Raw genomic sequence first — 16,746 nt, forward strand, 5'->3', positions numbered from 1 at the left:
TCACCTACTGGGCTTCGATTCATAATACAGAGCAGTTGTGAAGTACACAAGTTAGATTCCTTTCCAATTAAACTAAACCAGAAGATGTGGTCACCAAATGCACTCCATCAGCTAAAGGAACATCAAAGCACAGAACCAGGCTGGGACAGCAGCAGGTACAGCCGCTGAATCTCCTATAGCATAGACATGGTGTCCTCAGTATCATTTCACTGTATAGTCTCCTATTGCACTACAGACAGGCTCTCCAAGACTCCCTTACAAGCTCTGGCAGTAAAGGCAGTGCATGGCACGTGTTGAGGGAAAGGGGTAAATTATATCCTCGGTGCTGAAGTCTGCAGGAAGGCCTGCTGGGTGTGCGGTAACTTAAACAGGCAAGCTGCAGTGTCTCAGGGTGCTTGAGGGTTGCCAGAGAGGCAAGTGGCTTGAGTTTGGGTGCCAGGTCTCTACCAGCACTAAAAGTGTTTAAACTGATGACGTGTGCTCTCTGAGGTCTGATCAGGGGTGTACCTGGAGTGTGTTGCAGCTCCCATCTGGTCTCCAGGCTCGGAGGGGACAGTGCATGGCCCAGGCTTGCTTCAGTGCACAGTCAGGAGAGCACTGCTGCATGTGGCTGAAACTGAGAATCTTTTCTGAACGTTAATTTTGACCACAAGTCTATCAAAACTGCCAAATCCCCACAAACAGGTTTGAGTTTGGAGTGCACATTCACTTGGCAAGAACACAGGAGTTAATTGATCAGAGGCGAAGCTTAGGCAAACAGGCGCTGGGATTTTGCTGAGTCTGAGCAATGCCTTAACCCCTGGGCAGACTATTCATTTCCTTCCTACTACAACCATATGGGTTTCCCATGCTGAATGGTAGTGTTATGCTGTGTTGTAAAATCCTTACTGTCTAAGAGGAGCATGGGGATTCCTGAAACTATAGCTCACGTTTCTTGTAATTTAAAGAATGAGGGAAAGTCAATGTCTGATAAACTTACGGTTTAATTTATTTTCCTGGGCTCCCTTTCTGCAATTTTTCTCTCTCCATCATGGTTTCTTCAGCCTCCATCACTCTCAGCACTTTATCATCTAGCCATTTTATCCGTTGTGTTGATGTTTTGGTTGCCTGATAAAGCAGCTCGTATTTCTTAGTAGATTTTGTCCTGCCAGCTGGTAGCCAGGGATACAACCTTTTTACTGTCAGAAACAACTGCCTAGTGGTCACTGCTGCCTTGGAGAATTTTAAAAAGTGGCAAATGATTTAAAGTGTTAACATTTTTGGCTGATTGCTGCTGGGCGTTTGCTGCAGAAGTAAAAAATGTCAGTCGTTGCCACAAGTAAGATTTCTGTATGTCAGCTCACTAAAACTTTTTAAAACCTTTATTTTCAAAAGAGCAATCTGCTTCCAAAAATTGTGACACATTAAACCTGGTGTCTAAAACTACAAAGTTTCTATATAAAATAAAAGAAAAATGTACGTGCACTGTAATTCTTGCTCAGTCCCTATTTTAAGCTCCCATATTCTGTTTTATGACATTTAACTTAGAGCACCGACAGGTGGACATTAGGGGGTTCTCACACATTTAAATTTCACAGTAGGGTTGTTAGAACAATTGTATGCTGTGATGAGAAGTCTCTAACTCCGTGTCATCTTTCTTATATTAAAATGCACAAATAGCATAAAACAGTCCAAGGAAATGCATGAAATTTGAGGCTGAGAGGAGGTGCAATTATTAGTTTTTCAGGATTTATATGTGGAGAGGATTACCAGCTGCCTTTGTGTTCCTGCAAAATAGCTCTGTCTTGGAGAGCAATCGACAGGGAGGTTTTTCTGTAATTCCAAATGATCTCTGCTTCTGCTTGCTTGGATCAGCCAAGCCCTCTTCTATGGCTCTTGCAGTATTAAAATCATAACCGTAACTGTGCTCTGACATGCACTAGGGTTACTGCTGCAGCTGGGTAAAGACAACATTGCATGTACCCTACATTAAGGACGCAGAATAATTTTAGGAAGTGTCATTTTTGTATTAATTGAACTCCCTTCTGCATCAGTGGCTTCATTGAGCTATTAGAGTTTGCCTGCAGCAGAACTCCTTGCTGTTATTTGCTTTGGTGGCCACCCGTGCAGATGACAGAAAGGTGGTTAAATATGTCAGTATAGATGTATAGAGTTCAGCCTGAGATTTTATGTATATAACAAAAATTCCTTTTGAATTGCTTAGTGAATATCTATTTTATGCCAATGGCAACTCTTTGGAGCAATGCAGGCTTTTTTCTCCATTAGGGAATCTGAACCCTTTATTTATACACTTACTTTACATTTTCTTTACTGTAGATTCTGTAAACCTTAAGTGATGTCATGAGGAATCAGTGGAATTGCTCCCATGAGTGAGGAAACACCTTTATGAAAAAGAGTTTGAAGGCTCAGGATTTTTGCAGCGCAGATTGTTATATGCCGTTTTTCTGTCTCTCTGATGCTGTTCTTTGAACATCTGACATACATGTCATTGAATGAAGGACAAACAGCACATGTGGATCCATGGGTCTTTTTTTAAAATTTGTGGAGAAGTTAATGTAATGGTTCAGCTTGCTGTAAATTGGTCCTGTGTTACCTCCTAGAGGGGGCTGCATATAGGCAATGGGTGAGAGAATTCATGTATAAGAGAACTAATTATTCACAATTTCTGTGATGTCCAGAAAATGATTTTATCTGCAGCTGTGAGAAGTTGCTAGGGAACAGTGCTAACTCATTTTCACTGATCGGTCTTCGTTAGCACTGTCGAGGTAATCTTCTCTTTCGTTGCTCAGTGATATTGCTGTTTCATTTTGCGTTAGGATGTGATTTGGAAATACCTCAGAACTGTCCTGCTGATGAAGTCTGAAATAAACTTTCAAATAAAGAACCTTCTTTAGATCACCTCCAAGCATCAAACCCTTCACCAAGACTGCCATGAGTTTCAAGGTGTCACCATGAAGAACTGAAAGGGCAGATTCAGTGTCGAGCACTGGGGCTGCAGGAGGTGAGCTCTCACTGGGAGGAGCGATAGGCTTACAAAGCATTTGTGCAGTTAAATCTCTCCAGGAGAGAACAGGAACATTTTTGGAGATTCTTTTGAGATAAATGTGCTATCTGCATTTATGATATTATTGTGATTGCTAATACATTTTAGCCTCAGCCTTGAAGCATTTGCTTTAAGGTGCGCACTGTTTTTCACTGAGCATCAGGCAGCTAGTAGTTACGTTGAAGAGAGTTTGGGCAGTGACTGTTGATCTGCGTGATAATTCTGCTTGATAAGTCAAAATTCTTCTAGTTTTGATTGCTAGCAGCATCCCTCCATTCAAGTCTTGTAAAAAGGTGATTAGCCAGGTCATAGCTCTGGAGCAGTATCTGCATCCCTCAACAATTGTGTCTTATTGTGTGACTTCAAAACAAAAAGGTCCTACACCAGACGCTGCTTTGCAGATAAAGCCAAAGAAATAGTCTTACCAAACCCATTGCTTCTCAGTATATATAAAGAATATATAGCTTTATTCCTGTTTCTGTAACTGTTTGTTTTGGAAGACTCGTACTGCACGGTTCACCAGCCTTGTCATCTGTATTCACTGTGCTGCTAATGTTCTCAGCCAATTTAAGTGAATCCAGAAGAACTTCTCCACTTGTTGCTTGCAGACTCAGCATAAAAATATAGGTACACGTACATAAACACACACATATAAACGTCCCTACAGCACTTAAAAAAATGTTTCGTTGTTCTATGCTGTTTTACGCCAACCTGCAATGGATAGCTGGGTAATCCTTCATTACACTCATCTTGTGGTCTAGATGGTTCTCTGGGGGTTGCTCACAACCAACTTCATTCACATGCTTGTTGTGGTATGTAGCTGTTTCCTACCATTTTTTTCACCTGTGAAATGGGGCAAATGGCACTCTATTTTCACTGCACAGAGTCCCCAGTACTGTGCTTTGTTTTTCCTATCCTTTCTTAAATCTAAGTCTAATTTTAAAAATTGTTGGTTGCGCAGGCTGTGCTGTTAGCTGCTTTGCTGATGTTTGGCCAGGAAAGGAAGGGATGCGTTGCATTGTTTTCGTCTTTACAAGCAGTTTAGAAGAATATATTTCAGATCCTACATCATATTTTTGCATTTATTTTGGAAACAGTAGTTGGAAACGGTCCACAGGGCTCCCCACCACTTCAAATCAGCAGGCAGCTCTATTTATCTTTGCCTTTCATTTCTGTAAACAAACACCTTCCTTCACACACTTGAATACATAAATATTTTGTTTTGTTTAGTATTGTTGCTCATTATTGCCTAATTATTCATTCCTGTAGGAAAAAGTGCCATACAGCTGGAAGAGGCGACAGTAAGTCAGTGTTATGGTACAACACAGCATTTGCTGAGTAGTTTGGGGTAAAAAGAGATCATGGATTACTTCCTCACCTTGAGCTCTAACTATCAACCTTAAGACAGTATCTCTTCTTAAACACTTCTGTGCTTGTTTCATAATTCGTATTGAGATATGGCTATGGGCAGGAGTACCAGCTTATAATACTTCTATAATAGTTCAGTATAATAATACTTAGAACATGGCTAACGGTAACATTGTCAGTTGTAACGGTGGTGTCTTATCTATCGTATTACTGAGATTTTGCCTGCTAGTGGCATACGTTTCTCTTGTGCCACTTCAGGTTACAACACTGCTATTTTCCTCTTTCTCACTGGTTTGCCACTCATTTGACGTGGTGTACAGTCCACAAGATGAGATTAGCAGAAGAGGGCACCAGCCAGACTGCTGGCTGACACAGACGTGAAGTTTATGAAAAACCTGTTTCTGATTTTTCCTTCATGTTGGGAGTCCCAAGATGACTGCTGCTGGGGTCCCTCGGGAGGTGCAGTGCTATCCTTACTACTCGCATAACTCCTAAGGTTTGCTTCCTGAGCTCTGATTCAGGGTCTCTCTAAACCAAAAAGATCCAGTTCTGCAGGCCACGAAGGGTTCTGGTTCCCACTGAGGATCAGGCCCTCTCGTGGCTTGTTTAGTAAGTGAATAGAGGTCAGAGCTACAAACTCTATATTTGTTTCCGCTTTAAATTGATTTGTATGCATTCTTCCCTTTTAATTCTCCAGAGACCTGTGCATTTCACATCTTGCAAAACATGTTTTTAGTAAGGACTTTCTTTTTGAAAGCCACAGGAATAAAATCTAAATCTGTGTGTGTAATGTATACATATATATGCAACTGTGTGCATGCACATAAACTGTGAGTGCAATAAGCAATTTTGTCAAGTCCAAGAGATACGTGTTACAAAGAGATCTATTTTATTTAACTCCTGGTATGCACAATTCAACTTTTGAAGCCTAAATAGGTCTTGTGCTTTTTCACTAATTAAATTTGGTTATAAATCCACCTGTGCTGTATTTTTGTAATATCCCCATTTGAATGAAGGTGGTTTAGTGTCTGGGTGGAATGGGTTTTCCTTCTGAAATGTTAATTAGATGGAGAACATGTTATGCTTTGGAAAAGCTGCATTGCAAACCCATAGATAAACAGATTGATTTAATTTTAATCTGCTTTCATGGTGATGCATAATGATAACTGGTTTCTGTCTCAGAGGGCTGAAAACCACAGACCTTAATAAGAGTTTGTGGGTATATTATACAGCTTTAAATAGCTTATGTTGTGCTAGACCGCTCTCCATAAATTATTCTAACTCCATCAGTATCCCAGGGACTCCCGATTCTCTTCTGCTGTGGATTTTCAATCAGTGAAACTATTAGTGTAATCTGAAGAAACTTCGAGGCATCTTCTCTGAAAACAACTGACAACACTGGTTTGTACATGAAGTATTCAATGGGGAAAACAAAACAAAAAAGCCTTACAGAAGCCAACTCTGTACATTAAATCCTGGCATCCAAATCCTATCTTTTATAAGGCATGCCAAAATTGATTATGAAATTAAAAGCCAGACATTCAGATGGTTAGTATGAAATGTCTTACTATATGACCTAATTTTTGTGATATGTCATTCCTGTTGCACTGAGAAAGCTGCAATTTTGTTTAGTCAGTTCTAAAACAGTTTGTTTAAATGGGCCCTTCTCAAATACAGCTCCTTCCATTGAAAGAATTTCAACTATGAGGGCTTGCTCCTGACAGGGAAAACATTTTTTTCAATGGTCTTTATTTCTTCAAGAAGCCTTTATATGCTTGGTTTTCATCCACTCCCTGCAAAGAAGCCTCAAGTCTAACAAAACCAGCCTGAGTTCTACCTGTTTTCTCAATGACAGACACATTTTATTTTTGACTGATGTTCAAAGAGATGAATCTCTTTCAGGCTCAAATTCCGTCCTATATTAGCTTCAGCCATAAAAAGCAATGAAACTGCAGAGGGAGGCAAAAGAAGAGTATGGCCTTAAAGTGTATAAATTTAACATCACCCTAATGTTGTACATAAAATTAGAAGTGGAAATCCTGGGAACACAAATTGCTTGCACTGTGGAGTGGTTAATTTGTTCAGGTCTGTTTATGTAAGAAATGTGTCTGGGTCAGTCTTTAGAATTCAATAGGAAAAAAAGGCTTTTGCAAAAGGAAGTGACTGGGACACTTACGCTAAAAGTGTTTCCTTTGATTCCTCATTTGCTACAAGACCCGCCACAGGAACACAGCACTAGCTGAGGTGGAAGAAGGGGATGGCTTCTGATACCAGGAAGCTCTAATCTATTGAGGACTTCTCAACAGGTGGAGACTCTGCCCCAAATACGGATTTTCAGGGAGACTGGAAAGACAAAGGGGCCTGCTGTCCACCCAATTACCTCTGGTTTTTGCTTTCAGTAGGAAGCGTGGCTCCATGCTTCACCCTCTTTTACTTTTATGTCTGTTGTGCTCTCTAACTAACATACTTAATTCTCATTCCAGTGCTATTCATTAGCTTACTAGCTTTTTCTGGCATTCACAAACCTGAATTACCTGTTGTTATCTTTAATTTTGGTACTCCAAAATGAAAAAGAAGCCTGTCCTGAAGTAAAGGCAGAAAATTTGTTGCTGTTTTCCATTGCTATCTGATATTTCAGTGTATTTTAATACGATTCTTTAAGCACAGAGAGCTGCAGATGCAGCACATGCAGTGTAAGGTAAGAAATGGGTCACTGCCACATAAGCATCCCAGGATTCCCAGGAAGACAGCATAAGCTATATTTTTTCCCCTTCATTCTAGATCATCTCTCTGAACCTGTTGAGAGTAACCAAAACAACAAAAAAAATGGCAGTAGTCTGAGGGATGATGGCGGGCAGTAACACATATTCGTTTTTCCATGCTTGAAAAGAGAATAGAACTGGTCCTGGGATTGCTTAGTAGAATCAAGCCTCTGGGAGGGGAGGAGGTTGTTTGCAGGAGGTGAAACATCAGGATGCAAATGTCAGACTGAAATGTTTCGGTATCAAAATGGTCTCATTTATGCAACATGCAGCAACAGAATTACCTCAGATACTGCAGAGGATGACCGCACTTAGTGTACTCAGAGTGTTAGCTTTTGAGACAGTGATCATTCTGCTCTTACTGACTTGCCAGCAAGAGACAGCTACCTGGGAACTGTTTGAATAGTTCCCCGGCTTAGTCATGCCAAAATTGCTGTCTAGATTTTAGATGCCATGGTAGCATCCAGTCCCATACTATGTGATTCTCAAGCTATGACATTTAATTCTGGTCCTCAGAAAGACCCTGATGAGGTCTGTCAGCCCATGGTTAGAGTCCGGAGGATGGCTATTTTAGGTCTTCAGCCTCTTTGAAGCTAGCATCAGTGGGGCCCCAGGAAATACAAACTCGATGTTTCCACCTCCAGCAGCTGTAATCTGTTACTGGATCAAGAGGTGATGTCATTGGAAAATGTCATTGGAAAAAGCCTGCATGAAGAGCAACCTGTGGCATAGTCATCAGCAAAAATGGGCTCTGGGCAACAATGTATGTTGGGTATTTACAGGTTAGGACCGTGAATGCTTTCAGGGTTTCTTGCGGGGAGTATTTTGCTGCTGTCTTAGATTAGTGCATTGGACTTTCCAGTGAGTGGAAATGGACCCAATTTCTTTGTCTTACGACATGAAGAGCTATGGTCAGGTCCATTTCCACTCATGTTTTGTTTGTCTTTGGTTTCAAATGGTCTAGTTGGGGGAAAAGCCTCTCCTACACCTATTACTGTTGTCACAGTCCAAAGGTGGTGAATATTAGTAAAGTGAAGACTGCCATCCTGTACAGCTAAACACTGCTTTGGTCTCTCTCCAAAGACAGGCTTAAGATTAGGCTCTGGGCAGGAAAGAGCACTAAAGATAAACAGAAATAGAAACCCCCTCAAGTTATTTCTGAAGGGCTTTGGGGAGATATGGTGACAAGGCAAATTCAGAGTCCACTGCGACGTCTGTTCAGTGCCTAGAAGCTCTCAAAAATGTACCCCTCTGCACACAATTTATCTGCCACCTTCTAGTCGCCTCTGGTACAAGATGATAACCAGTGGTAGCACCTGTGTTAACAGCCTCCCTTTCTTTTTATTCCTTTGATGTTGAAAGTAGCTCACTTCTCTGAAGGAGCGTGAAAGGTTCCCATGGATCTTTGCCCTGAGCACTCACAGTAATAGAAAACTAGATTCAATGTCATGGGTCTAAAACATCTTTATTTAGAGTTGTTTAGGGGTTAGATTCCCTGTTTATTTACACTTTGTTTCGGAATGGAGGGATGTGTGGTATTTGTATGCTGCATGAGGGACATTGTCAGGAGTAAAATGTGGAGAGGGGAGTCCTGCCTGTGGCAGGGTATCTGGGGCTTCTGCACGCTCCTTGTCTTTGATCTCTTGCACGTCTTGAGGGTGGATTTGGGTGTGTGCTTGCGCGCTCTCTCTCTCTCTTTCCCTTCCCTGTGGTGCTTCAAACCAGACACTTGTTGACATTGTACCATGGCACTTAGCAGCACACGTGCTGTAATGCTGTTATTTTTCACCAGCCAGCTGTTCCACTTTATACAACACTTAAGTAACAATTTCACAGCCATTACCAGCCTGCAGTAATGACATGGGCTGAAAGCTAAGTGCTAACTGGTTGTAAACTGCAAAAACTGGGAGATGCTAAAACAGCTACTTTGATAAATGAGAAAGGACATTGCCTGCATTTTAATTGGTTGAGTTGAAGCCTCGTTTATCACTAGAGTAAACTCAGTGTTTAGTGGGTCATGAGATAGAATTGGGAATCACTATCTTTATGCACTTAGGAAATATATTTCCTTGATTTCAGGTGTGATGTATTGATTCTGGGAGTTCCTTCTATGTTGGGTTTTTTTTTTTCTCCCTTCTCTTGATTTGTACCCTGTCGGCACTGACGGGTTTTCAGGGATTGAGGACTCCCAAGGGCTTTGTTTGCCATGATTGATTTGGTGCAAGGGTGAGCTACTTACAAGTCTCAGCAACCAATGTGTGCACTGTGAGGCATGATCCAGAGGTAAATAACAGCCTGTAGAAACACCTATGGAAGTGTTTAGTTGGATAGGTTCCTTGTTTGGGAAAAAACCAAAAACAAAACCAAAAAAACCAAACTCAAACAAAACCAACCAAAACCAACCACGACTGAAATGTTTAAAAGTCTTTTCTTTCCTCCTGTTTTCCAAAGTAGAATCTGGCCCAACATGAAGTGATGGGCACAAAATACTCGAACAACTTTACTTTCTGCTGCCCAGCCATAGTGCTTTAAGCAAACATACAATCTGTTGTGCTTAGACTGTTAACTGTGAGCAAATATATGAAAAAGCTTTGTCAGATGCCTTTTTGCACGTTGAGAAATCTTAGTAGGCTGAACTGTGGCTGAACCGAGAGGCTGTCTCAGGAGCACTCTCAAGCAGCTGAAGGGTCGAAGACCCAGCTTGCCCTGTGACAGCCAGGCAATTCAATAAAGCAGATTTGCAAGAAAGTAATTGAGCTGACAGTAGTCATAGTGTTTTCACCTCAGGTATCTTCAGTTTTATCTGTTGACAAATAACATACCTTCGGTTATTATTAACCCTGTTTTATCCAAGTCATTTCTTCGGTAATTGCAAAGTGCTACTGCCATTGTAAATTGCGTGAATAAAATTCTGCAATTCCCCAACAGTGGCAAACACAGCCTCGAGACATACTAGAGGAAAAAGCATTTCCTGGGATCATGGAATTGAAGCTTTTGTGCTAATTATAGAAGTATATTAACTGATTCTTCTGAAGAGTTCCTAACCTCTAATTCTGTAGAAAACAACAATCTTGTTGTTAATTTTCAGTAAAATTACGGGTTTGGGGCTTTTAATAGATGACTAAATTAGACCTTATGAAAAACTCTTCTAGGAAATCCTGAACCATAGACTGCAATTATCCCAGGGAGCGTACACAAGGATCTGCATTTGTTTTGAAACATTACAAATCAGTGCAGGATGGCACTTTGTCATTGGATAAAGTGAATGTCAAGGATAAACAAACTCAGCTTGTCTTACTGGTTTTATGTCCATTTTTCTGGTTTACCTCATCACTCTGGCATTTAAAAGAATCCAGACAGAAAATAAGAGGATGGTATCTGTTATGTGTCTGTGTTTGTACACTTACTTTAATCTGTTTTTTAATGCTTTTTAAAATATAAGTGAGAAATTTCCTCAATTTTCAGTGTGTGGCTGTTTACTTAGCAGTACTGAGACCCTGTACAGCTTTCTTGATTGCAGTACAGCTATTGCATATGTGCCAGCAGAGCAAGGTAGAATATGCTATGCTCTAAGGCTGCTTTTTTCTTGATTCCCTACCAGTTTTGTTAATAAAACATATAAAAGCATAGCTGTTGTATAGTCAATATTATCTGTTGTGTAAGTAGCAATTGTAGCATAGTAATTGCTCTTAACTTCCAGTCATGGGAAAATGGTTGCTTTTATGTAAGGCTACCTTTTGTTTGGGTGTCCAGGACACGTACCCTTCCCCCCTCCTCTTACCCCCCCCCCCCCCCCCCCCCCCCCCGAAATATTGTCCAGGAGAACTCAAGGGCTTAATATCTTTCTCCAGGACTTCCAAATGTCTCACAACAGGATCAATGTTCCTGCACGTGTCCCAGGGAGGCTACATGACATGTAGAAATCTTAGATATTCTCATCGGCATGTGCAGACTGTGAGGACGGCAATCGGTTACTGATCAAATATACCGTGTGCTATACCAATAGTTTATTATACCCAGATGGCAAATCTGAGGGGCCAACCTTATAGCACAAGCTCAAGGCGTACGTGGCTTTGGGAAATGAAAGCAGGACTCACTTGCACCCCTGCAAGCAGTCTCTGGCTGCGAGTGATTCAGTTACCGTCCTGCGCTAGAGCTAAGCACAGTGGGTGGCTCCATCAAGACAGTTGCCTTCTCAAATACATAAGCTCAGGTAGGTGGCCCACATCCCACACCGGCACCTTCTCATCAGCTATGATCAACTACTGGAGAGACAGCTAGCACGTTAGAGAGTTAGAAGGGTGGGTATGGGTTTCTTAACCATAGCCAGCTTAACTCGGAAAGATCTGAACCACCCTCATTTCCCTGTGGAGTGGGAATCATTTTTCTCTCATTGCTCTTAGTTGACACCCAGCAGTTTTCCTTTCTTGAGGTGGAACAGAATGGTGGGACCAGATGCTGGTCACTAGGAATAGCTAAAGACATATGCTGAAAAATGTTTCATCCAGATTGTCTGGCCTTTTTCTGTCTCCCTCTCTTTCTCTAAGATGCCAGGAATGCAGTTTAATTTCCACTTTTCTTTGACCATTGATCTCTTGTCCCGAGAGATGTTTGTGGTCTAGGAGCAGTAACTGCACCTGCTTAAAATACATTTTGTGAAATGAGCATAGAACAACTTGAATTGGCAGCCTTCATGTATTAATTCTTCCAGGTGTGCTAAGGAAATTACAGCCACTGCTATTGAGTTAGTGGTAGAAGAAATGAGATATAACCCTTTTTGTTCAAGACCATTGAAGGAATCCTTTGGCTTTTTATTCTGAAAACATCTGCGTGGAAGTTGTCCTTCAAAGATTTCACAAGTAATTTCATGCGGAGGCAGAGCTGATAGTGCTTGTTTTACTGATATTAGCATCTCTGCATGGCAGCAGCTGTTCATACAAAAAAATCACATACCTTTTTGTTTTTTTGCCCAGAATTGAGAACTTGCCATAACACTGAACGGATTTTGTGTATGAGATTTTAAGCAAATATAATTAAACTGTCATTTCCTGACAGCTCATATATGAGGCTATTTGACCACAATGGACTTTTTGTTTTTGTAAACACATTCAGAAACCAAAAGTTAACAACACCAGAAACTCCTAATTCAGTAAATTGGCCAACATTATATAGCTGTGGACTAATTCAGTAGTGCCTTAAGATACATATTTACATATTTAGTTAAAGAAAGGGAGAGAAAGAATTAGGGATTACAATGCCTGCTAAGAGGAAGTAAAACACATATTTAAAAAGATATATATATTGTTCCTCTTCTCCACTGGTTATTCAAAACCAGAAATATTGTGCTTACACATGAGAACCAGAAAGTACTTTTCAGTAGAAGCCAGTCCAGTTGTCATGACTGTAACATTTTGTCATACAGCTTTTCCTATTGTTTAATCTCATACATGGAAACAGACTTCCCAAGAAACCACTCACTTTTAGAAAAATAAGAATATTTCTAAGTATTTTTAGGATCAGAGCTGATAGAACAGTTAAACCCAACGGTATTAAATGAAAATGAAGAAATGTTGTGGACTCACAACATGATGATGATGATGAAAATTGGAACAAAGATACGAAATGTCGTCTTTGAGTAATAGGGAGAAGAAAAGGTAGATTTTGCTTGTAATATGAGACCTAGCAATGGTTCTCAGCTCCTCAGTCCAGATATAAGCCATAGCAACACTGACCTCTTTTTGGGACAAAAATGACACTTTCCTCTCGAATACAATAACTTCTAGTCAAGAGAGAGCCTTAACATGCTCGGTGATGCCCACAGTGCGGATAATGGGAGAGCAGGAGTGAGGACTGTGCGCCAGAACGTATCTACTCAGCAATTCAGCTACAACTAAAGCTGTAATTACCATTAGTTCAATAAGATTTCTATCTGGATATCACCTCTTCAAAATACAGAATTCTTAATTAATTCTCTCATCTCTTTTCCTTGTAATACTGTTGAACTCTAATGAGTGGTAGCATTTTCTGTGGGGCAGTAATGAGAAAATAATGAAGAAATAAGTAACAGATCGAGCTGACATTTTGTATCTAATTGGTGAAATATCCTCTTGTTCCTCCTAGAGCAAAGGTGAAGAAAGGTGTGAACATTTTCAGTGTAAGAGCCAGCAGCCCATACTTATGGGACATCAGAGAGAGCATGGATTATACTGGGAAATATGCACCAGCTGTTATTGTTTGCCAGAGGAAATCTGCTGCCTCTGAAAACAGGTAGGTCATTTCCAGCAGTCTATCTTTTAATAACTAACGGTTGTTTTTCCTTTTCAAAGCACTTCGCCATGATTTTAATAAGTTTTATTATAGTGGATGGTGAAAATGCTTTTGGAAAAGCTGTGGCTGTCTTTGTTTTGTAGTGCATTGCTAATTCTACCACATACACTTTGAACAAAATGTTATTCAATCCTAATACTCAAAGGAAGTTAAAACTAGCAGGAAATATTGTTTTCACAGAGTATTTAGAAGAACATGTTTAATATCTTAACTTGTGACTAGTTTAATCTCTTCAAATTATTTGCTGCCAGGTGTTATAGCAGGGGGTAATTCTAGGGCTGTTTGCGTGGGGTTTTTTGGTTTGGTTTTTTATTTTTGCTTGGGGTTTTTTTGGTGGGTTGGGGTTTTTGGGGGGTTGTTTTTTGGTGTTTTTTTTTTGGTTTTTTTTTTTGTTTTGTTTTTGTTTTTTTTTGTTGTTTTTTTTTTTGTTTTTTTTTTTTTTTTAATCCAGAGGAAACTAGAACGTACTCCTGGTATCAAACCCACATTTTTGTGGGTGAGGTTTATATGGATTTTTAATCTGCAGAAGGAAATAGATTTTCCATTTTCCATTCCCATTGTGCAACAACTTAGGACACTGACCTGTCTTAAACAGCCTTCATCTGGCAGGTGGATGTTCCTTTTCTAATCACAACCGATTGCTTTAATGAATACATTTTTATATCATTTGCTGCTTCTTGTTCATTGTTCCTGGAACTGTATGTCAAGTGCATATTTATAAGGATCTGACTGCCTGTGTATGTATTGTTTGGCATTGCTGTTAGAAAACTTGCCATATATCATGGAAGTTCTGTGCTGTGATTTACTTCTGAAATTTTACAAAATCCTACAGGCTTTAGGGATTTATTATGTGGTTTAGAATTTTTAAATAAATACCCTCTGAGCCCAATAACTAGGAAGTTTCATGTCTTTGCAATCTGGGTATATGAAAAAAAGAGAAAGGGAAGAATTTCCCTTCATAATCATGACAAATAATTTTCTTCTTATTATAACTCAGATTCTAACACAATTTCTCTGCTATAGTATCCTGAATTTTCTCATCTAAACCATATATTGTCTTGTACCTGACTGAATTCTATTGGTCAGAGAAGCAGTGTGTATATGTGCCAAGGTCAGAGTTTCCTACTGTCTAGCACAATCTGTCAGACAGATTCTTTAAAATCCCGGTTCAAAGCTATCTGAAGACAGTGTGAATATTTTCATTGACTGAAATGGGCATTGGATCAAAATCAAAGATTATTTCAATGCTGAGTTCTCCATCACACTTTATCTTGTTTGGGTCCATACAGTGCGTTTCCTGATTTCTCTTCCTCATCAGCAAAATATAATGCAACCTCAGGGGTCAACTGAAGCTTGGCAACTTATTTCCCTTCACTATTCATCAGTCATTGGCAAGCTTTCAAAATGACCCCTTGTACACAAAAAAATAAATTATTATGTCACCTTTCATGCAGTGGTTGTGGATTCTGTGTACTTTCACATGCTGAGTATAAGCATTGCTTCATGTTTATTAAAAGAAATGTGAGCTCGTATACATACTAGATTTTACTGGAAAGAAAATCAAGTGAAGACAAGGTATATGTGTAACTCTCATATAACTTCCGGTTTGACTTATTCCATCTGAGTTCCCCGTTGAGATTTTGTGGTTTTCTCACTTTTGAGAACTTCTTCCTTATTGCTTGCAAACAAATGTAAAATATTTGCAGTGTATTATTCAGTATGTTGTTTTCCTCATTAAATTTAGTCATATCTGTTTTGCTATTCATTTTAAGAAGTAAGATCAAGCATTATACGGGGAAAGAGCGTGCTCGATATTTTTTGGGAAACAATTTTTTCCTTATCTAGACATGTTTGATGTCACTAAATATGCACAAGGGGTAACAGCTAAATATTGATGTCTTACCAAACTGTTTGCCTCCATAGTTCATTTAGAAATTTGACAAACTCTCTTTGCATATTGTTTAATTACTCTTAAAAATCAGAGATCTGATCACATGAATGCAAAGGTGGCAATGTTAATTAACTAAAGATTCAACACCTTTGTGTTTCTGATAGTTTTACAAGGATCAGAAAATAGTGTTAATAAAGCTAACTTACTGTAACAGGTGTAATTTTACGGATTAGGGAGGCACTTGTGCAAGTGACAAACTTAACCAGGATGCCTGAGCATTTCTTTATCAAAGTTTGAAATATATCTGTCATTTTATTTGGAGAGGTTTTGGCACCGAAAGGTTATTGTAACAGGATTAACATATAAATATTATCACAGCCAGCAGGGTGTTTTAGAATGAATATTAACAGCAAATATTATGAGTCTGTATGAGAATAACTAATTAAGCCCATCTGTCAAATATGATTTGAAGTTCTCAGTGCCTTGCTTATTATGGGCTTGCGACAGTGTTCCAGATTAATGGTGAAGCAATTACAAAGTTCTCCCCAATTCTTATGATTTCATTCTCAGGCAATAATAATTTTGTAACACTCTAAATCCTGACCCATGAGATTATTAGATGGGCTTACTACTTGTAGCATTTGTACAGCACTCCTGTTGTTCTCTGTGAAGCATCTATCTTCCATCCCTCTATTGTCATGGAGATGACCAAAAAACCAAATAGAAAATGGTGTGATGGGAATTAACCAGTGGCTCAGAAACGTGACTTGCAAAACACTTAAACACTGACTGAATCAGGGAGATACATCCTAATATGTGCCATCCTTTACTTATTTCCTTTGGAAGTTGGCTGATCTTTCTTTTTCTTAATTCCTCATGTAATGAGGTGAATAGAATAGAAAGATGAGATTAAAGGATTACTGCATTTTTGGAATGTTTTCTTGGGCTAGTCTCATTGTACCTGAAATTGAGCATCTCTGCTGTGCTAGTGAGATTGAGAAGAAGAAGGGCCAAAAGTGGAAGATCTGGATTCCTGTCTGTTGTTCTCCTGTGTTTCCTGTTGGACTGGAAGCATGCCAGGTGGGATGGGTGTAGAACCTTAATGTCTGGATATGACCATTTAATGCCTTATCTCCAAATATATTTGAACTGTATCATGGATACATTTGCTTAGCCATTTCCTTTTTCCTATGCTTATTGTTGGAAATGTTACAAAAATAGCATTTCTTTTGATACTTTCCCACTTGCACTTTTGGGTTACATTGAAGGAGTTATTGGCTTACGCTGCCTGAAACCAGATGCTGGTCCTGCTATTAGTAGAGAAACTTATTTCATTTTGAACTACGAGTGACTGA

At 39.6% G+C, this 16,746-nt stretch overlaps 1 protein-coding gene across 1 annotated transcript in view; it reads left to right on the plus strand.

Moving 5' to 3' along the window:
- TMEM132D (transmembrane protein 132D) overlaps positions 1 to 16,746 on the plus strand; it is a 263,094-nt gene that overhangs the window by 96,488 nt on the left and 149,860 nt on the right. Inside the window, exon 3 of the mRNA XM_075168136.1 lies at positions 13,294 to 13,440. Coding sequence (XP_075024237.1) covers positions 13,294 to 13,440 — 147 coding nt within the window. The remainder of the gene's footprint in view (positions 1 to 13,293; positions 13,441 to 16,746) is intronic.

The sequence above is a fragment of the Calonectris borealis genome, chromosome 18 (genome assembly GCF_964195595.1).
Source record: "Calonectris borealis chromosome 18, bCalBor7.hap1.2, whole genome shotgun sequence".
Lineage (NCBI taxonomy): Eukaryota > Metazoa > Chordata > Aves > Procellariiformes > Procellariidae > Calonectris > Calonectris borealis.